This window comes from Miniopterus schreibersii, assembly GCF_964146895.1.
Source record: "Miniopterus schreibersii genome assembly, chromosome: 15".
Classification (NCBI taxonomy): domain Eukaryota; kingdom Metazoa; phylum Chordata; class Mammalia; order Chiroptera; family Miniopteridae; genus Miniopterus; species Miniopterus schreibersii.
The window spans coordinates 15,739,117-15,762,118 of NC_138115.1; the positions used below are offsets into that span (position 1 = coordinate 15,739,117).

At 45.6% G+C, this 23,002-nt stretch overlaps 1 protein-coding gene across 2 annotated transcripts in view; it reads right to left on the reverse strand.

The window, feature by feature from the left end:
• Positions 1-23,002, reverse strand: part of CACNA2D3 (calcium voltage-gated channel auxiliary subunit alpha2delta 3) — a 768,096-nt gene that overhangs the window by 145,872 nt on the left and 599,222 nt on the right. For both annotated transcript variants that reach the window (XM_081159441.1, XM_081159440.1), the window contains 9 exons: positions 19,215-19,286; positions 18,897-18,958; positions 17,439-17,506; positions 13,339-13,384; positions 13,084-13,181; positions 11,123-11,216; positions 8,113-8,208; positions 4,254-4,375; positions 1,632-1,712 (listed from right to left, as the gene is read on the reverse strand). In XM_081159441.1, the coding sequence (XP_081015567.1) occupies positions 1,632-1,712; positions 4,254-4,375; positions 8,113-8,208; positions 11,123-11,216; positions 13,084-13,181; positions 13,339-13,384; positions 17,439-17,506; positions 18,897-18,958; positions 19,215-19,286 (739 nt within the window). The remainder of the gene's footprint in view (positions 1-1,631; positions 1,713-4,253; positions 4,376-8,112; positions 8,209-11,122; positions 11,217-13,083; positions 13,182-13,338; positions 13,385-17,438; positions 17,507-18,896; positions 18,959-19,214; positions 19,287-23,002) is intronic.

A 23,002-nucleotide genomic window follows, 5' to 3' on the forward strand; every position in this document is an offset into this window, starting at 1 on the left:
AACAGTAGACCAGAAAACCCTTTGGAGAAGTCACATTTTTCTTGGGGCTGGAGGTACAATGCCCAGGCCAAGTCCATGTTTCACCCTTACTCAGACAAATAGACATTTATGAAATGCAAGATATTTAGAAATACTTAGGCATAGTTTATGGGCTTGATGGGTACAGTCATCTTAGGGCCAACACTTAACATTCTTCGTGATGACTAAATGAGAAACCCAAGGAAATGGTTTTAAAAGGAAATTTCAAATAGACAGACAGACAGCTTTGGTCAGACCATGTCATCAATAGGTGTTGCATGTGGCACCAGCTGCAGAGAGATAACATGCCTCCAGAGCTGTGTGGCTGGGTCAGCCTGGAGGTTAGCAAGTCTAACTTCCTTTAAGCACAAATAAATCTTGTTGAGTTAAAATAATGATCCTGTCTCCTACTTTCATCGAGGAACCCGAGACACTAAGTGACAAAATTTGAAGACAGCAGCCATGAATCCTCCGATCCCTTATCTCCTAGCTGATTAGTTATAGGTCTGCTTAGTTCAAGATGAGCTGCAGGCCAGATACATAAGACTTCCTTGCCATACCCAGTGACCCACAAATAACCAGGGCAACTGTCCCCAAATCTTTCAGTACCTGTTAATATAATCATGATGCATAGGCCAAGCTGGAAATAAATGGGGGAAGAAAACCCAGAGTTTCCCAGCCAAAGAACAACCACTTCAAGCCTATCTGCTCTGTTTGCATTCCTTCCCACAAACCTTTGAGAAGACACAGAAGTTGAGGTTCAAAGTCACCCACCAGTACAACTTATTGAGGGAGGCTGCCCCCAAACAAAACAGAATGACTCCCTTTGGTAAAGTGAGCCAATACAAGGATGGTGCTTGGAAGGTCTCACCCATCCATCAAGCTATGGATTCAACAATGATTTATCAGAAATAGATGATATGCCAGACATGCTCTTAAGCTCCATTTTCTCCACAACTCTCCTCCAAGGAGGGCTTGTGGCAGTTTCTGGCCCTTTGGGCCAGACATCAGTGAAAGCATCCAGCCAGCCACAGGTATCTACTGACACTCCTGAGAGTGAGAGAGATGGGAAAAGCCAGAAACAGGGTTTTCTTATTTTTTTTTACAATTCAAGACTCTCAATCGTAAAATGTTTTGGCTTTCTCAAACCTAGCACCTGCAGATACATTTAACTCTAATTCCTCAGGGGGATTAGGGTGATGAAAATCTCAGGCTCGCTGGAGAAGGGCGCATTTCAGCTTGTATTTGCCTAAAACAAACCCACAATCTCCTTGTATGCCCACTGTGATCTTAATGATGGAAGTGCGAGCGGGCGCTTACTTTAAATGAGCATGTGGCCCACTGCCGGGAAAGGCTCTCCTCTGCACATCCAACAACTTCTTACTGGCTCAGAGTTTAAGGATAAAAGTCCTGGGAAAGATTTCTGTTTGCACATCAAATGCAACCAGCTGCCAGAGCCTTGGATTGGAGGAGATGACACCAAGCCGAAGAGGGAGTAATTAATTTTTTTTTTCCTTTGAAAACCAACTTTCTGGTACCTAGGAGTAGTTGACTGGCCAGATAAGTGGATGCGCTGCTTGGTTTATAGTCAGTGATTAAAATCCACTGTTTACCTGCCACCACGGGAGACTTCCTTTCATCCAGGAGCTGGATGGAGGTACTTGCTGTCACCACATTGCTTTTGTTGACTGTTCCTGTAGGAAAAACACACACACAGAAATTGAGAAAAGTCATAGTGCACAAGTTAAGACAGTAATCGTACTGGCTCACAGTCACCAATTCTGCAGATGGTGCTGCGACTCGCTTCCCAGGACCCAGAGCTGGCCCACTCTGCTGCACAGGTGCTGGGCAGCCAGTCGCCCATTGAAGCAATCACTGGGCTCTGACCACCTACACTGGGAGCGTTCAACCTCTTTCCCATCAAGATTGCTGACCATCATGGACAGACCACATTTGTTCCCAATTCCTGGTTACTAATTGCAGTGTTTACTTGTGTCGGTAATCATATTTGTATTGCCTTTCTGAATATAGCCACAAAGAGCTGCGTGACGTAAAGTTTGGAAATTATTTTACAAGTTAAGAACTTTAGGTCTGATTTGTTGGTTAAAACTTCACTGATCTATAAAATTGTAATTTTAAGTCCAATTTTTTATTAGCAAAATCATTCTAAACAGGGATAGAGCTGGAATACAATCCTTACTCCAAACTCTTATTAATGTGGCAACAATAAGGCATCAGTATTAAGAGGTTATCAATCATTAATAATGGTTCCAATGCCATGAATTAAAAGATACTGAGCACAAACTCCTACTTCGTTACTGCCTCATAAAAGGTATTCAATGAATGTGAGTTACATGGGACCAACTGAGTTGAGAAGCAGGGAGAAAGCAGACCTGAATTTGAATATTCCTATGACCAAAACAATTGAGATTCTCTCCTGGCCCAAGTATAAGCTGTAATGAAAACCAGCTTCCTCTCCAGTGTGCACAGGCATTCAACACACAGTCAAAAGAACGAGAGGAAGCTCTGCTACAGCACTGGTGATTTTTAACATTTCCCCCTGAATCTAAAGGGGCCATGAAATCTCCTAAGATACTATATCATCCATAACTTTACCAGGGAAAAGGTAAATTCCTTTGCATTAGATGATTTCATTGAGAGTTCAAGGAAAACATCACTTGCCAAAAGCCAGTTAAGCAACAGCCTTAATTAATCAGAATTTGTTTTATTCCAGACATAATTCTTTGTAGGGAAAAAGGTGAATAATTACCATGCAAACTGAAACAAGAGACCATATCTCTCTCACACACACACACACACACACACACACACACACACACACACACACACACCACTTTCGGGGGATGCTCACATCTCCCACAGCTCCTCTCTGTCCAGTTTTGGGGCAAAAGCTACTTTTGTCACAAAGAATAACTTAGTGATTCCAGTCCAGATCTATTAAGCTAAGTTCTAGTTGTTTCTTTAGAGGACTATGAAAAAGAAAGAATTATGAGACTGCAAGACACAAGAAGACATCATTGGTAGGTCCGCCAGAGAATGAGCAGGTCCACGGTCTTAGCTGATATTTTCAGCAATAAAGTGTGATACTGACAACAAAAACAGAGAGCTCTAGTCATGGCCTAGCAGTGAAGGAGCACAGGCTCCAAGAATCCCAGCTCAGGCCGAACCTAGTTGATAATCATGTTGACGATCCCACCCTGCAAGGGAATTTCTATAACATTTCACCTTTTCTTAAATATCTGCATTAATGAGGGAACTTCTTTTAATGAGCCCATTCAACTAATTATTGCACAACTCCTGCCAACATGTCTTATGCAGGTTTCAAAAGAACTTTTCTGGAAGGTATTTTCCTTCGTGGAAGGGAGGAGCTTTGACAATAAGCATTAGAGAGCCTCCACTGGGGCTGACTTAGGCATGCTTGTATGAGGTTAATACCAAGGGCCAGATATAAAACATAAGCATAGACTGAATGTCCAGAGGAGTCCAAGTTCATGGAGCTGGGTCTCACTCATCTCTGATGTTTCTATGATGCACAGAGCCTTACACAGAATGTGCACCATCAATACTGGATGCGTGAGACAAGAAAAAGTCAAGGACAACTGGAGAGAAGTCCTAGTTTGGCTTGCTCTTGAAACTGCTTGAAATGAGACAGTGTGCAGTCTTTTTTTGGAGGAGGGTGACCTTATCTTTTTTATGTAATATAAAAAAGATATAATATATCTTAGGACTGAAAAAAATCATTGGCTACATGCCTCCCATTGGTCCCTGCAGCTTTCTGTCAAGAGAGCACAAGACTGTACACTCCTGCGGGCCCACTTAAATCAGTTCTATTCTGATGGGAACTGTGGGCCTCCAAAGTGGTGTGACTTGAAGGTTTTGGCAAAGGTTGCTATGCCTGCCTAAACTTTCTCTAAGTAGGCCCATCACAACATTAAAAAAAATACTGAGAAGTTTGTATTCAAATCCCACATGGTCTAAAATAGCAGTCCCACTTTTGAAATGCTGTTTGCAAAACCTGGTGAGGCAAAAAGAGTTTCCTTTTATTTGGGGCTGTTACGCTTACAGGACAGGTCGCTGGTTTGGCACTGCTGGGCTAGCAGTCGGCATTGCCTCTCAAGGCTGAATCTGGCCCCACTCAGCACTCAGACCTATCCCCCAGACTCTGCAGGCAACACCCAGGCCAGCAGGACCTGAGGGACAGCCAGGACACCCACCTGTGCTGAAGGGGATGGAGTAGACGAAGCTCCCGGGGATCTGCTCGGCGGCTCTTCGGTACCAGAGAGGGAAATGGTCTGCATTGAAAATGTTCTCCTTGTCGCCAGCTTTCAGGAAGTCCCTTGAAATGGGAAGAAATAAGAAGAGCATGACCACTGAGCAAGGAAAAGCCGGGCACGGATGCAGTGTACCCCAATAGCCTTTGTCGAGTAAAAGCCCTGTTGGCCTTTAGAACCCCGACCCGCCTTTCTCACAGGGTCTGTGTAACGCTGCACCCCCAGGCGACTCAGAAATACCTGGCAGAGCCCTGGCAGTCTGAGTCCCGGTGGGTGAAGTGATTTTTCCTAGTGTATCTAGTGAACTGATAATCTTAGCATCTGAAAAAAGCAAACAGCTTCCAGAAAGCATATCAGACCAAAGGGTAGTCAGGAAGCTCTGTCTTGCCTTAAAAATCCACCAAACGGACACACCCTTGGGAGGAGCAACTTTTTAATTAGATCTCACTCTTCTTAGGAAAAGTGCAAAGGAGGTAAAATGGGCCCACGTGGGGATCTTGGCTCCTTTTTTCCCTCCTCTCCCTACTTCCCAGCCAAACAGGACTGCCGCTGGGTCCTCGGTCAGTCCCTCACTGTCCTTGCCGTGGCCTGCTGCCCAGGAGCTTCCTTCCATCTGGAAGGCTCCGTGCACTCTCCCCGCATCTCCCTGTCAAAGTCCTATTCATTGCAAGGTGCACCTCAAATACCACCTACCATGCAAACCCACAAAGGCACGTGCGAGCTCTTGCCCCACGCTGGGCCCACGGCCCTGGGCCCTCCGACACGGCCTTCTTTCCCTTGGCTTACCTGCACAGTTGTCACGCCCCCACCCCAAGCGCCCCAAGATCTTCGAGGAGAGGAGCTTTTGCTCACTCTCTCGCCTCCTTCCCAGCCCTAAACACACTGAAGTCCCAATGAGTCTGTTGCTTGACATCTCCAGAGTCACGTTTACTCTCCAGCACTTTGTCTTGGCCAGTATGGTACAACTCGGGGAGGGAGTGACTGTCTGGTTAGTCCACACTGTGCAGGGATCTCTCAGGAAGGGAGCCAGTCAGGGGACAATGTGTATGTAGGGGGAAGGCCCTTAGTTGAACCAGAAATGACACCATTTTCAATCCAGCAGTTTGTAGCATGGAGTTGGATCATATAGAGCAGTGACTTTCAACCTTTCTCATCTCATGGCACATAAACGACTTACTAAAATTCTGCGGCACACCAATAAATATATTCTTTGCTGGTATGACAAAAAAATAGATATAATTTTGATTCATTCACACTGATGGCTATTGTTGTGTTGACTGTTGTCATTTTTTAATTTGACAATCTAAGGGAAAAGAGGCAGCATTCCTGACCAAATAGTCAGGTATTGCATGTTTTATAATTCTTGTGGCACACAGGTTGGAAATCATTGATATAGACCATGGAGAGAAGTGCTCAGATATTCTCTATTGTTTCACCATGGTAAAATTTATATGCTAAATTATAACTAGTTGGTTATTAGGAACTACTTGAATTTGGCATCCAGTTTAGAAAAGTATTCTGTAACTTTAGGGTGTGGCCAACCTGTGATCCCTTGATCTCTTCCAAAGATGTGGGGCTCACTACTTCCATAGGAAGCTCACGCTGTCAGAAGCTCCCCTCAAGTTCTTAGAGGCCACTGAACTATGCCTCCCTGTAACTTACACTAGCATGTTCTAGTTCCTCTCTAAAGGCAGAGACTTTATTTTTCTTGGCATTCCCTGGGCACTCAGTATCTGCTTAATGATCAGAGTATATCAAAGCTCATATCCATATAAGAACTCCTCAAGTAGTAAAGACAACTTGCTACATCTTTCCTGAATAGCATTTCTCAGTTCTTTCAGATTCCCTCAGAAGCAGGAACACCTTTCTGTGGAAGAGCTCTGCTCATCTAACAGCCCTGTGAAACTGTGCTGCTGGACCTGGACATAGTAGAGCAAAAAGGTCTGACCTTGCTGCCTCCACTTGTTTACTGACTCTCACCAGCAGGCTGATGCTCCAGAAATTAAAATCTTATTCTTTTAAGCTGGAAAAAGCACTCTGCTCTTATTCAGAAGGCCAACTTTGGAGCCTTGAGCAGGACTGAGAAGGTACAGAGACCCCCATGCTATATAGGATGTTGGGTGCAGGGAGTTCTGGAATTGACAGCACAGACAGGCTCCTCTGGGCACTGGTGTATCATGCAGTAATGTTTCCTGATCCTAAAATCATCAGGTTTCACAAACACTGAAATGTGAGTTTTCATTTTCTCTTTAGACATGAAATTCTTCATCAATCTGACTTGGATAGGCATGTGAAGTTGTAGGTATTTCTGGCTTCCCACAGCAGTTGTATATCTACAATTTTTTGGTTCTCACAATAACTCAGGGAGATAATTACCCCCATTTTTCAGATGCACACAGTGGAGCAATGAGTGAGACAAGCCAGGTACACTTCCCAGCAGTCCTGAGCATGTGTGGCTGTCTTTCAACTGTTATGATAGCACAGGTAACAGACTAGCAAGGTGCCACGTTTTGTGGTTGTTTTTTCTTGTTTGTTTTTGTCTCAAAACAAACAACAGCCTTCCTCTTTGAGCATTAGACACCCTATCGCTGTCTCCCCCTTTGCCTCTCTGGGTCCTAAAGGGAGAAGCAATGTGTGTCTTGACACTTCTGTTTCTCCCTAACAACTTGCCCTCTGCAAAAACAACTGTTCAAGGGTAAAGGGTGAAAGAGGGCTTGAAAATAAATCAAGTCACAACTATAGTCAACTTCCTAAATGACAAATTTGAGATGCTGAGAAAGGGAGTCCTTGAACTGAAAGTAAAAGCCAGTCCACAAAACATCTATAAATCTATCGACTTACCACGCACCAGACTCAGTTTCATGAGGTGATGGGGCACTGTCAGGGCCTCATCTGCAGAGGCCAGAGTGCTGCAGAACCGGGTTCAAAGGGGAGGAGCCCCTGCCTGGTCCACCCCTCTTGGTTATTCATCACTGGGTAACTCAAAGGGTATGTGAGGTCCTCCGGGAACCTCTGGGCTCTCACACATACACTTTGCATGCTTTCTGAATCTCAGACTCCGTTTGTCCCTGGCCTAATAAGGTCTCTTGCTTCAGAGAAAAGAAACTGAGAAAACTTATTAGTGGGCTCAGGAAAGACTTCCTAGGTTCACGCCAGCTCTGGACAAACATCAGTTTAAGGAGTTAGCTCTCTGGAGACAAAGGACTGAGCAGCGGTTTTAGGGCATCTGGGCCCTGCATTTGGCATCGCTCTGCACACTGTCCATCTGGGTGTCTTTGGAAGCACTCGGAAACATTGTCCAACTGAATGACACCAGCCTGCCCACTCCTGGGCGTGGGGCTCCACAGGCCCTCAGGCTCAGTGCAGACCACAGAGGTCTATCAAAACGCGCACAAACAAACACTGATTCCCGGACAGGCAGGAATTCTTCAGCAGAGCTTCGGGACAGCTGAACTCCCTGAAGCCATTTGTCAGGGGATGAGTCGTCCTCTGGCTGCCCCGCCACCCCAGCAGCCACACCACATCCAGAGATCTGAAATGACTCACCAGAGAGGGAGAGGACTCCAGGACAGTGGACAGAAGCCAAGAAGCCTGAAGAACAAAGGGTTGTGGAAGGGCTAACGGGCAGGTGAACACATACACTGGGGCCCCCATGGTCGAACAGAGAGGAAAAATGTCAATAGGCCTGGGGTGTCTGAATTTTCTTTCTACTGGTGGTGGAATCAAGAAATGAAATAAGCCTCCTTTTAAGCTTCCCGTCTCAGGGCCTCCCTGGGCCTCACATAGGGTCCCTCCTACTTACTGATTGGTGAGCTGCTCAGCACCAACAAACAGGTTGATCCTTGAGAGGCCCGTGCGAGTGCCAAGGAAGGCCACCTCCACGCCCTTGTCCGAATTCCTGAAACAGAGCGGCAGGTGTCAGGGCTCCTGTAAGCAGTAAGCAGATGATGGCTTTTGCGTTTTAAGACTCATAGGCTCTTTAATGAAACAACACTTTTGAAACCTGAAATTTGAAAAGAAATTACAGAAAGAAGCACATGCACACACACACGCACACCAAGCATGAAAGGCAAACTCTGATCACTTATAAAAGTTTTCATCCTAATTCTTGCAAGAAAATCCAAGAACTCCGTGACGATAAAAGTATCAAGAGAAAATGCTCCCCCGAGGCTGAATCCACACACCTCTGTCTCCAGTTTCAGGGTGTCTGTTCAGAGAGAGGGGGCTGTGGAACGACTTTAAGGACTTTAAGGAGAGGAGGCAAGTCCTGAAAGGCAGCTTTCTGCATAGATGCTACAAAGTCTATTGTTGGTCCTGAGACCATTTGTGGAATCTGTCATTAGCAGAAATAAGCAACTGAGCTGCTGTATAAAGTCTGCAGGATCCCACAGCCTGGAAATGTCTGGGACTTGAATTCAACACATTTAGGGGCACCGAGTTGTAACATCTACTAGAGCAGAGGCCTTATTATCCTCACCACCAACCCCAAAGAGATGAGTAAAGAAAGGGCTTCTTCAAACAGCCCTGTAGCTGCCATTCACAGGAACCCGAAGAACGGCCTTGACAAGAGAAGTCATTTGAAATTTCACTAAAGGCTTGTTTTTTGTTTTTTCCAACTTTTTAGGTTATTTTTATGTTTGAAGATGTTCTTTAGGCTATTTGCAATGCACACTACTTTTTAAAAAGTCAAATGGTTTTCTCAGCAAATATATAATTTTATTTTCGATGTAAGTATGAAGAGAATACTGATGATTGAGTTTGCTTCCCTGCTCCAGATGCTAGCCACGATTTGTTTCGAAGCATTCTCCATGCCATCTGCAATCTAAGATCACTGATGGTAGTCAGAGTGGTCAATGCTACCTTTAAGTATTTAAGGGGGAATAAAAACCAACACGATGCATTTGTTTCTGCTTGTAGCCAATACAGAATTGGAAAGCCAGGCTGCCCAATAAGTTACAGATGTGGACTAGAGAGCAAGCTACCATTTTGGAAATCTTTAGCACGTGTTAGGAGTGAGTCAGCAATCTTTGCCCGGGATTTGAGTTTCATGAAAGTCTCCAGAAGCATTTCCACCTCCACGGGAGGATGCAACCCCAGGAAAGGCTTCGACTCTTTCCCAATACCCCTGGGAGTAAGACCCACGCAGGTAAGCATCCCCCAAACACCCCAAATCTAATGAGAATGGCCGTCTCTCTTTGGGGCTTCAGGCTCATGTATTAATTGCCTACCTCAATTGGGAGACTTATAGTCATTTTCAATCTTAAAATGTCTAGGAAAGAACTTTGGCCGATCCAAACTTGCTCTGCATTATTTCCCATGCTGGGAAGAGGCACTGAGTTATTCACGTTGTAAACCTGAGACTGATCCTTGACAGTTCAGCTGCCCTCCCCTCACACAGCAAACCCATCATCAAGTGCTGAGGGTCTTACTTCTGAAGTATGCCACGTGGGCATGTCTCTCTTTCTGTGCCCACTGCCGCTGCCCTGTCCTAGTGGCAAATCCCCGGGAATGCTGTAGGAGCCTCTAGTATTTTTCTTTCCCCATTACAATCCATGTTCCATATAGCGGTAGAAGGATTTTTAAAATACACAAATCTAATCATGTCCTTCTTAAAACCCTTCAAAGATATTCCAGTACTCTGAGTATAAAGTCCAAAATCTTTAACTTGACTTCCAAGGTCCTGAACCACTTGTCCCCTCTGCAGCTTCGTCTCCTGATTTTTCCAGCCTCCCTCTGTTGGCCTTCTTTAAATCTCTCAAATGCGTCAAATACTTTCTTACCTCAGGGCCTTTGCACCTGCTGTTCTAATTCTCTGGAATGCTCCCCGACCCTTGAACTAGTTCCTGCTCAGAAAAGCGTTCCCTGTGTTCCATCTACACTCTAGGTCTTTTTACAATCTACATGTCTTTATTTTTCTGTCAACACAGTTATCACAATTCTTAATCATATCACACACCATATACCACACGTATACCATGGTGGCAAGGACCATGTTTAACTGAGTTACCTCCATTTCACCAACACTTAGCCTCATCCCTGGCACATAACAAACATGTAATCAACATTTGATAAGTGAATGAATGAACGAGTGAATGGAAATGAGAGCAGAATGAATAACGGACAGGACAGAAGATAATATACAGAAGAAAAGAGAACAGAAGGAACTAAATAAAGAAAGAACAGAAAAGGAGAGAGAACTGAATAACGTATGCTGTGAAGTTATCAGAAAGAGAAGTGATTTTTCTTCCTATTTTTAATCTTTAACAGCCTATTTAAAATAGTAGCAAAAATGATAGTAATAAAATAATAATAAGCTGCTGAAGCAGTTCTTGCCCTAGTCTTTGACAACCGCCCTTGCCCGCCCCGTCCCCCGACATCCTCCACTTCGGAACTAAAACCACAGGGTTATATCCGACACCCTCACGAAACAGAGCTCACTTCCCCATCCTACTCCCCAGCGGACCTGGCCCGCATCCCAACTTCCCCCAGACTGTGGAGTGAGGCAGCCGTGGCAGGGCAGGAAGCAAACTGCTCCTTCCGCCCCCCACCCGCTCTTGGAAGTGTCACCCTACCTCAGCATACCAAATTTCATGTAATGTTAAAACTCAAACAAATTATATGTCAAACCCAGTAGCTCGCCATCCAAGCCCCCAGCCGCTAATCTGCTCTAGCTCTTGTGGTTTGGAGCTTTGGGGAAAATTAAAGAACTTTAACACCAGGCTCCTCAAACAGTTTAGTTCTTAAACTATAACCATATTTCGGACTGTTTGTGGGGAAATGGCCATGAAAGGGGGACACGTGCAACCACTTACTCAGATTTGTTGAGGGCAAGGCTGGTCCAATAGGCTTCAATGGGAGCACTCACCACGGCATCAAAAAGGACCTCCTGTATCAGTTCTTTATCACCTGTTGGGAGGGACAGATTGAGAGGACGGCTTTGGCCAGGCCCCAAAGAGGGCCTCACCAGGCTCATTTTGAAGTATTTGCAGGCTACTTTCTCACAGTGTGTTGCTTTATACACTAACCTCCCATCAGCTAAAAACATGAAACGGTCTGACACCTGAGATGTCAGCAATCCAGGAGCCCCCTAGGGTTTGGATGAGATAACAGTAAGTGGAGAGTCTTGGGTGTCTCACACTTCTGCTTTCTGCTCTCTCCCCTTCTAGTAGTCCATGCCACAGACCTCATGCCAACCCGGGGGTGTGAAGACCAGGGGCAGCAGTCCTTGGAGAGTTTGCTCTTCTTACCCCAAATCTGTCCTCTGTCAAGTTGTAAGAAGGGATATGATAACCTCCTAACTCCTGGCACTCTTTATTTTGTGATTTTTTCCATTAGAAACTGTTGTTATTTTTCATTTCAGAGGGGGAAATAAGTCCCTTTGCAAAGGGACTCTTGGCAGAGCTCTGGGAGAGACTAGGGGATGGGGGATATCAGGAGTCTAGCAGAGGCATCCTAGAGCCCTCCGATCACCCCACAACAGGGGCCGACTAATTATCACATGTAGCAGGTCAGTCTCTCCTAGGCTGGGGGCCAAGAACATGGTGGAGCTTTGTTGTAAAAGTAAAAATAACTCATCACCAAATAAAAACGCCAATGGATAAACTGAGAAATAGTCATGTAGTGAAATACTATATAGTAATTCAAACAAATGAATTAAATGATCAACACAAATACACCTCAAAATTATAATAAGTGAAAACACAAGATGTAGAATAAAAGATATAGTATTATACTATATATATAGCATACTGTATATATAAACTTTATAGACAATATATTTTAATATAGAAAGTAATGTTTTTTATTTTTAATGGATACCTATATACAGGGTGGGGCAAAAGTAAGTTTACAGTTGTGAGTACGTGAAACAATTCATTCTTGTATTCTTATTTATTAGTTATTGTATTATTTTCCATAAGAACTGTAAAGCTACATTTGCCCCACCCCGTATATAGTCTAAACTGTGTGGGACTGACGAACAAATACACGATGGTAATTCTCTCTGGGAGGGAAATAGGACAGGACAGGGAGCTCGGGGTTCATCATTATCTGTAATGTCTCATTCCTTAAAAATGTGCGTGAAGCAAGTAAAGCAAAATATTAAGATTTGATGGTAAATATAAATGGTTTTTAAATCTAATTTCTATACTTTTTAAAAATATGTCATGAAAAAAAGTAAAAGGACATAAAAAACTGGGCTCATATGATGTCCATCTAATCCTTGGTGAACGCCGGGCCCGCTGCTGCTCTCCCTGCCCTCCCTCTGCCTGCATCGCCTGCCATTTCTGATTTATTGAACTCCCTCCGGGGGAACTTGGTGGGAGGAGCAGATCATATCCCACAAGAGGCAACATGTCACAGTGGGGATCCCACCCTGGAGAGAGCCAGGAGACCTAGATTAGGACCTTGAATGAGACAAGTCCTATTTCCAGCCCTGGTTTACCATTTGTGAAAGAAGGAAGCTGGATGAGCAGGTATATACAGTCCCTTCCCAGTTGTAACATTTTCAGGTATTTGAATAAATGGTTTGGTAGGGGGACAAATCGGTGTTAAGAGTTAATCTGGGATTGGGAATTCTGCATAACTTTCCATAACCCACATTCTTTCTCTTATTCCTACAGGAAGCAGACACTTGGCTGGATTTAATGTGACTGATAGGCTCTGCCAAAGCAAAGCTTCCCTGGAAAACTGAAACAGACTATGGCTTTGAGTCCACTCCCTCCCCCCGCCCCCACCACATGCACACACAACCCGCGTTTACAAGCGCACTCACATTGCAGAAGAGGTTCTTTGCCTTTGAGGTAGAGCTTAATAGCTTCTAATTGAGACAGGTGACGGTGCTCTGGGTGCAGGTCCGTGTTGCAGTAGGACCTAAGAACATGACATGGCCCCAAACGAGAGCATGTAAATATCTATAGCATCACCTTCCTTTGCCTTTGAACTAGAAAAACTGGGCAAGAGAGCATAGCCAACTTGGAACCAAAGAGGGCACCAAATACTGGCAATGATGAAGGGCTTTGATTCTTACCATTCGTCTGCCAAGGACACGTCGGGGTGTTCTAAGTCATGCAGGCCTGGAGGTCAAGGAGGAGACATTAATGAGTAAATGCATCTGTGTGGGGCACCGACCCTCCTCAGCCTCTTGTGTGCTGTGGGGTGGTGAAGGGTAGACATCAACCCCAAAGATATCTGCCTGGGAAAAGGGACTCTGAAACAAAGGAAACAAGTTCTTTCCCAGGCAGAACTCTGTCTCTACCGCCACCTCACTCAGTTGCCACCTTCCAGAGCTGTGAATCCCAGGAAAGCCTCAACTCCTTGCAGACAAATGACGCACCAGTGAGTTGTGGGAGAGGAGTTTAGCACGATGGTGGAAACACTGCCTTTGGAACCCCAGGCAGCCTGAACTGGGGACTGGGCTAGGCTACCGAACTCCTGTGTGACACTAGCACATTACTTTACTTTTTAAAATGTTGTCTTTTCATGTGAAAAGCAGGAATAATACTAGTAGTCTGTAACTGATGGGTGATTGTGAAGGTGAAATTATAGGTCAAATGATATGAAATTGCTAATACTCAACTGTTTTGAGAAAAAATTGCTAGTTGTTACAGAATCCTAACTAAAAATGAGTCATCAGTCTGGGAAGGTAGCTAAGAGAACAGGGGCTATCGGGGAATTAAGGAGTTTTCACAGAATGGTCCAGACCACCCCAACTCTGTATAATCACTCTCTTTCTTTGTGTGTTCGTGTGACTTCACTTCAGTGGCTCGTCAGCAGACACAGTTCTGAGTGATGACCTCAGGGACTCCGATGGTGCCGACAGCCTGTTTTAGGATGTCAAAGTTTCCCAAATGGCCAACAGTGTCTTATTGCACTCAGGACTCTAGTTTTCTCCTCAAATACAAATGTGTAAAATATAGCAAAATATTAGACCTATCTTCATACACTCCTGCTTGATTTTACAGGAAGTAGAGGATAAATTAGATGGAATATCATCATATATTATCCAAGTGGCCATATCCTGGCTCTAACACCAACTGGTTGAGTGATCTTGGGAATGTCACTTCAACTCTTTGAGGTAAAAAAGCCTAACTCACAGACTCCATGAGGATTACATGGGATAGTGATTGGTCCCTAGGACAATCCATGTACCCATTCACCCCCCTTTTCCCCTCCCTCCCTTCTTCCCTTCATTGCATATATTCACTGAGAAAAGTACTATTCCAGGCCCTGAGAATGTAGCAGTGAACAAAACAACAATCTCTTCCCTCATGGTATTTACTTTCTAGTGGCAGACAAGAGATAAATAAGTAAAATTAAAACACATAGCTCGTCAGTTAGTTGTGAGAGCTAAGGAGGAAAAGAGAGACTATACCATGGGTAGGGAGTGCCTAGAGATGAGAAAGAAAGATTCATTTTTAACCATGGAAATCAGGGATGTCTTCACTGAGAAAATGATTTAAGCAAAATCCTGAAGGAGGTGAGGGGAGGGGCCATGTGGATACGGGAGAGAATGCTCATGGCAGACGGAGTTATAAGCGTGAAGGCCCTCTGTGGGATCTCACCTTCCTGGAAATTGGGTTAATTATGTCAATTCTTCCTGTTTTTCTAGTTTCTGTTCTCATCAGCTTTGATCCACAAAACCCTCTCTGGCTATATTTCATAGGACCTATAGAGGAGACCCTGAAAGAAAGAACTTTTCGACCGCTTCCTCTCTCAGTTCCCAGGGCACCAAAGAAATTGAATTGCTTTCTAATTCTCTCACCTCTTATTTTGGTCCATCTCCTTACAAAATCACACCTACCGATGCTTGATAATGTTGACAATAGTGACACAAGCTCTAATTTATTGAACAATCACTGTGTACAGTAGATATTAAAGACACAAAGTGCCGCCCGGCCGGGCGTGGCTCAGGGGTTGAGCGTCTACCTAGGATCCAGGTGAACAGGGTTCGATTCCCAGTCAGGGCACATGCCCGGGTTGCGGGCTCGATCCCCAGTTGGGGGCGTGCAGGAGGCAGCCGATCAATGACTCTCTCATCACTGATGTTTCTATCTCTCTCCCTCCCTCTCTTTTCCTCTCTCTAAAATCAATAAAAATAGATATATTAAAAAAAAAAAAAAAAGACACAAAGTGTCAAGGAGATTCAGAAGAGAAGTGTTTTCAGCAGGTAGAACTACAGCCCATGGCTTCAACCTCAGTAGCGACTCCTTATATTTGGAGCAAAGTCCACCTGTTCGTCATCTTTGTAATACCTGGCTGGCAGTAGCAAAGCACATTAAAAAGGCCTACATTTTCTGGGGCAGCATTCCTCATGGAATGTCCTATAGAAAGTGCAGTTGTCATTCCCAAGGTACTCCTTCCTTCTCCAAGAACGGAACAGGACACCAATCATGCCTTGGCCCTTACTGATGACAAGACCCTCTCCTAGTTATCCCAAGGGGAAGCAGCTTTCTCGGGCTCTGTTACTCAGCCCAGTTGGCAGGATTGCAAGGCCTCTTCCTGATAGAGGACCAACAGAGAGAGGAAGATCTGACCTCACTTGTGTGGAACACCAGACACTCTCCCCTTGCTGAGGATTCAAACTAATTTCTTGCATGGTGGTTACAGTTAGTTCTGAAATTCTCTCTATGTGATCTCTCAGCCTAACAGCTGTGAGACATACAGGGAGAAGATAGTGGCTAAAAAGTGATCCAAAAACAATGCCAAACAACTTGCAGGCGATGCCCTGAGGATTGACCAAGGGAATGGGCGCATGAGAGGCAGATAGTCTATTAATAATCTCTCCTTCTATTGTTCTGACCATGAGCTATTTCCTCAGTTAGACTTCAGATGGCTGAGACTTATATTTTCTGGCTTTATAAGCAGTGATATCCACAGAGATACACATGGCTCATGGAGCCAGAAAATTATGGAATTAAAAAAAAAATGATCTTGGAGAATACATCCTGTTGAGTATCTTGCCCAAGTCACAACATTGCCTGTTTTCTCTTGCATATCTCTGGGAAGAGGCCACACCATTGATTAGCTCTGCAGTGGGCATGCTCTGAGCTCTGCCCAGGTTACAATGACCTCATTCCCTCTCCTTCCTGTTCCTTGAGGTCACACAATTGCTTGGGAGACTAAAAAACCAATACCAGTGGAGCAATGCACAGAGAATCGAGGGTAAACCAGAAGGCTGCCTATGGAAACCAGCATCTCAGGCACAACCAATTTTATTCTTCATTCTCAACTACATCTGAGCCACAAGGTGGTCCAGCTTCTGGAAGTTTCACCACATTCATTTGTAACCAGCTTCAACCAATTAAAACCTGACTCTTAACAGACCTTCCTGCTCTTGGCCATACTCCCTGGGGACACCCGGACAGAGCACTGGTCTGGTCCAATTCCTTCTTTGCAAAACTGAACACCCAGATTGGGCAAGGGGCGTACTCACGGCCACTCTGGGATGAAGCCCTTCAGAGGCCGGCCCTGCCCCTCCCTGTGAGCTGCTGATACTGAGAAAGGTAACTTCTCTGAGCTACGGGGTTGTTGGAAGACGAAGAGACAGTAAGGGTGTGACAACAACTTTAAAGTCTTAAAGAGCTGTGACAATCGCTACCATTTACAGGGAGTTTACGGCGCTTTATGAAGACTAGAGGATGTGGGAGCCGGAAGGGGCCATGTCCTTCTTCTGACCTGTGTAAATCATTTAAATGATCACAATTCCCTTTGGACCTGGGCTGCCACGAAACACAAGTGAAATCTGTGGCTCAAGTGTGTAGAAGACTAAGGCTTGCGTATTTTTGTTTTCATCCTTTCCCTTGGCTTGAGTTTTTACACTCATTTGTGTTTTTCTTGGTACCGATTTTTATGGAGAATGTAGTTAGAGGATGATTCCTATGAGTGGCCTCCATGACTCTGTGGATTAAAGCAGAACATAAAGAAATGAAACTGTAAGGAAGGCCCCACTAGTTAGGGCTGCCACCATTCAGAATCAGTCTAGGAAAGCAATCAGTTGAGTCTATTGAGTCTACTGTCCAGGGATTGGCCAGAGTGCTGGACAGATGAACGAGTTCTTCAATTAACCCAAGTGGGCTCTGGGGCTTCCTTCCCACAGTAAGGATAAGACTGACCACGGCAACATCTTACCTTCTTCGATGGTGACATTCCCTCGGAAGAAATACTTCCCATGGCCTCTGGAGAGCGCCACACCTAAACTGTGCAGAGAGACAAAGCAGACCTTGAGATCCATGGCACTGACTGGAATAGACTTGTGGGCTAACTTACTTTCCATTTTCACATTTCCATCTCATGTTCTGTAAACAATTTTTCCAACAGTTTATTTTCAAAACCCCACTGATTATAGTTGGTGTTGGTTTTTCTTAGGTTCAATCAGCTGCTTCAAAGTAAATTTTCTGATTGGAAGTGCCCGCAGCAATTGGCTGCTGTCTCGTGTTTATAAAGAGGCGTGGCAAGCTGCTTAGACCCCTAGCGAGTCCTTTTTTCTCGGACGCCCTCTAAAGGGTCACTTGCCCTGCTTTTTACTACCACCTTACGCACCCCTGCCCTACATTCAACCAGAAACAGGTCTTTCCAGACCTTAGAGTTTGGGACTGGGGGAAATTAACCCCTTCCCAAGGGCTAAAAGGGAAACTTCTCCCACCACTTGAGTGTAGCCACATTATTGCTCTGTGGGCTTCTTGGCTCAACTCTCTCCCTGGTCTAATAGAGTATTCACACTCTCACTGGCCTGATGTAAGCTCCTTTCTGCATCTGTCTAAAGTAAGAGACCGTGTTTTGAAAACACGGTCTCTTCATTTGGCAAAGCCACTTCGCACTCCTGTGTTCCCTAGATTGCCTTGGTTCCAAATGGAACCTACCCATGATCCCTGGCCGTATGTGACAACAATCCATCATTTATGTTTCAGATTAATCTATAGTCAGTAAATTCTTTCTCTCCCTGGCTCTGTGAGACAACAGCTCGGGAACATGAAGCAGCCCCACTCGAAATCACTTTCTACAAAAGGTGTCCCAACTCTGAGCTAACAGTAGCAGGAGACGTCAGAATGCCACGGACGCATCTGCAAGCAGGCACTGAGGCCAAGCCATTTTTCAGGACTGTCACAAAGAGAAATAATGGGATTCAAAGGTAGACAAGCACAAAGGACAGTTCAGAGAAATTAAAATGGAAGTACAACATGTAGGGATGGGTATGCTACCTCCAGGTTTGAAGGATTTTTTGTGTGTCATGGAAATAAAAGGTGAAATGACACTCACTAGGCAGCAAGTTAGATGGTTAAGGACCCTGAAAACCCTCTGAACTTGTCTCTCCACCCTCAGTTGGAACCCCCAAAGCTTATTTCCTTGATAATGAGATGCAAAAGCCAAGGCCAGCTGAGTGAGTTCTCCTTGGCGAGCCTGACCCATCTTCCCCCTTCTGGAAAACAAAAAACGAAAACAGCCTGGGAAAAGGCCCTTCCTCACTCGTTCGGCCTTTGGGCAGGGTGTTTGCTTATCTTCAGATGATGAGCTCTGAGTGTCAGCAGGTTTTGTACAAACACAACTGATGGGTCTGATGGAATGTCCATGTATGATGGTCAGCTCTACCTGAAAGGAGTACCCTTGATGTCTGTATAATAGTAGTCATTTGTCATCACCAAAACCCGTTTCTAGATTGAAAAAAAAAAGCCGTAGAGAAAAGAAAACATGGTTAGTCTGCTAGGTGAAGTTTCCAGAAATAAATAAAAATAAATGGACACACTATGATCAGGTTAACAGTACTACATGAATCTTGTTTGAGATAAGTAAAGACAAGGGAAAAATGATCTCAGCGAAAGATATTTATTCCAGATAGAGCTTTCAAAGCTAATTTTTCACAGTGGTTTGTTTTAAATTAAGCGGCAAGAATGTTTGAGAAAAATGTACCCCTTTGTCCACTGTCTTCTTCACCTCCATGGAAAACTTCCCTGTCTTTCGGTTCACCATGGCGTTTCGTAACTAAAATGATAAAAAGAAAGCCGTGTTAGTTCTTCCCTGGGTTACCAAGTTATAAGGACACCTCCAAGCCTCTGGCTCGGGGGCACATTTGGGGCTTGTGCAAAGCAGAGGTAAGATGGACCTGGGCTGTTTCTGCCGAATCGTGGGCGCTTTCGCAGTGAGTCTGCCTGTTGTACTCGGTCCTCTGAAACAGGGCTCCTGCCGAGTAAACGCCCAACGGCTGTGGTACAAGGAGAGAGGGGCTGACTACAAAAGTAAATGACTCTCAGCTTCAAACTGAGGTGCTCGGGTGAACCTCAGGGCAACGATGGCAGAAAAGCCTGTGCAGTGTTGACGAAGCCGAGAACAAACCCCCAGCAGCCCGTGAACTCACTCGAGAAGCGAGAATGTCTCTGGGGATAAGTCACAGTTGCAAAAGGGGTATTGCTTTGCCATGGAGAAATCATTTTTCAAAACTTAAGTTAGAGATGTTTTCCTACCCAGTAGTTTACATACACACACTCACACACACACACGAGGCCAACCATTTGGAAGCCAGGGATTAGCTTCGCATAGCATGAATCATCTTCAAATGCTCGCCGAGAAATCAGGGCCAATTAATGGCCCCGCTGACACTGACGGCCAGTGAACAGGGCGACCTTCTATCTGATTTTTGGAGGTCCCATTTGAAAAGTGAGCCCGGCTCCCCCCACCCCTGGCTGACCTCTTCCAATTACGTGCGGCCCTTCCGTGAGTTCAGAGAAGGACAGCAGACACCGTGATGAAAGACGTGCCGTCATGGGCACCAATGGGAGACGACAGGGAAGGCCATTTAATGGAACAGCAGCAAATGCTGACATGCCACAGCCTGTCAGGAAAGCTCTTTCCCAGCCCAGTGCCTGTTTTTTTTTTTTCCATCTTTTTCCCTCTTTTTTTTTTCGAGGAGTAAGATGGAGCTGATAGAAAACTGCAAAGCCTGCAAGCAACCTGCATTTGATTCGGGGTGTTGTCTAGATTCGGGTTCGCATTCCCATCTTCCGTGAGACAGAGTAAAAGCATAATTTTTATCTGGAGGCATTATAAAATAAAACATGTATTTTACTCTAGATATTTTTTAACAACACATAATGGGCATTTCTGGAAATATTTTCCCATTTTAACGTTTGTGGTTTTGGATGGGGAGAGCTGGTCCTAATTAAGTCTACTTTCTAACTTTTTAAGAACGGCTCGATTTATCTTTAACATGGTTTTCATTTCTCCTCTTTCTGGTGCCTGCCTAAAGCCATTTGGGACCTTCCCCTCTCACATTCCCCAGGCAAGGCAGAGATGAGGTGAGCCTCCCCACCCTCCCTGCCACCCCACCCCCACTCCCAGTAGCACCGAACAATCAGCACGGGGCCTGGGAGGACCCAAGGCCAGGGTCATCGATGCTTTCTCGAGGCAAATGCTTAGACGATTAGTCTAGTCTTTCCCTTTTCTTCAGCAATAATGAAAGTAGGTTACATGCATTGAATACCTATTTGTGGGGCACGATAGCACCTTAGTTAAGAGAAATGGACCCGGGAGCCAGAGCTTTAGGATCCTAGACAAATCATTTACCCTCTCTGTGCCTCAGTTTACTTTTCTGCAAAATGGTATTAACGACAGCACCCATCTCATGGAGTTGTAAGGAGGACCAGAGGAGCTAATACTGACGAGAGTGCCTGGTGCCCCCTTAGCACTCACTGAATGTCGGCTGCCCTCCATCGTCATTGGCACCAGCAGCAGCAGCATCTTCATAATCTTCATTTTTCCTTACTGTCAGGCCCCTCTCAGTAGCATAACGGACCAGGATTCAAGCTCTAGCTTGCTTGACACAGACGGCCCCGCTGCAACCAGTGTTTTTCAAACATCACTGACTGTGAGCAACATAAGAAATGCAGCTTCTCTGATGCTATGCTGAGGCCTCCGACTTCTACAGATTTCACCGCTTTTCACTGCTGCTCATGAACAACTGAATGAATCCTGTGACTTCCCCCTCATTCCTCAGGTTGAAAACTGCTGCTTGCAGCCACCTCTGGGTTGGCACCGACTGAAGAGTCAGTCCTTGGGAAAGAGGAGTACCACAGGACATCAGGGTTCAAGTGTCGGGCTGTGCCATGACACACACCACCTCCCTGTGACCTTGCTGTGGTTCAGTTTCCTCATCTCTCATTCATTCCGCCAGAGCGTCTCACAAGTGAGGGTTTCCAGACCCCAGGATCCGCCAGGTGCCATGCAAACTAAGTCCATCAGTCTTCTGAAGCTTGGATAATATGATAGACACGGAGCTCTTACTAGGGGCCGGGCACAGGTTTTAAAACTCTCAAAGTCACCTCTTAAGGGATCATTCTTATGCCTGTTTTACAGGTAGGGAAACCGAGGCACAAAGTTAAGACGCTTACCCACGGCACACAGGCTCTCTGCCCCCTGAACCCACATGGTTACTTCTGTTTTCAAATCAGGAGAGAAAGCATTTGGACAAATTTAAAGCATTAATATAAAAATTATGTAGTATTAATATAAAAATAATTCATTGCTATTTCCGGATATTTTTTTTAAGTCAAAGAAAATGTTTTGAACATTGACCATGCAATAGTCTGAGGTTTGATGTCCCAGCAAGCTCTCCCACAAGCTCGAGGCCCTGCGGTCTGGGGCTGACAGGAGGGTGGCTTTGTGCCTTCACTGCCAGAAGATGGGAGGGGGTTCGGTGCTTTTTCAATAGATTGTCCGGTGACAGTACAGCCGGTGGGGCCGGAGCAGCCTAGAAATGTCACTTTTCCAATGAGGAGAGGGAGGCTTGAGAAGGGGGCAACTCACCCCGAGTGCTATGGTAAGTTCGTGGCACCACCTGCTGCAGCGTCCGGGTTCCTAGGCGGTACCCAGAGCAGAGGCGAGAGTGACAGGGAGTGAGGATGCCATCGGTCCCAGCCCGGGCAGGAAGGGCGTGGAGGGCGGTGCTGCGCTGAGCTGTCTGCCTTCCCTGGGACCTGCCACTGCCTGGATTAGAGCAGGAGCAAGGGGAGCAAGGAAAACGGCCTGGCAGGGAAAAACCTCCGAAAGAACTGGTGTGCTCATGTTAGAGTGTTATGCAGCCATCAAAAAGTCAGTGTGCAGACGTTCAACTTGACACAGAGTCAAAGACAGGCAAATTAAAATATCAGTGGCACACCTGGGCTCTCTTTATGGTCCCCTATCAGAGAGCAGACATTTGCGAGTGAGCTCATGCAGTGGACATTACAGCAGCTCTCACAACAGTGTGGCCGACATACCTCTGCAGGATGAAAATAACGGTCCCCCGGCTCCAGGTACCACCCTCCTTCCCCTGGGCCCTGGTTTACCCAGGTCAGAGATACTTCCAGAGCCCCAGTGCGTCTGTCCCTCGAGTCTGCACCCTGAGGCAGCTTCGCCGAGCACTCAAAGCATCCGCTTTAGTAATGACCGTGACAGCTGGTGGCCACGCTTCCAGTTCCACTGTGAGCCAACAGCATCAGAGTTCACTAGGGAAGCTTCCCCCAGAGAGCCCCTGGTCACCTTAGGGTTTGTGTAGAATTATATAAAGATAGCTCCTCCTCCTTGTGTCGGTTCATTATCTGCATCAGGACACGAGCCTCACCTCTGCCGATGCACAGGCCTCACGCACTTCTGGCCCCTGACGGATGCGACCCTGGCCAAGCCAATGGATGAAAGGGACGGGAGAGCAGGATAAACAGCTTGCT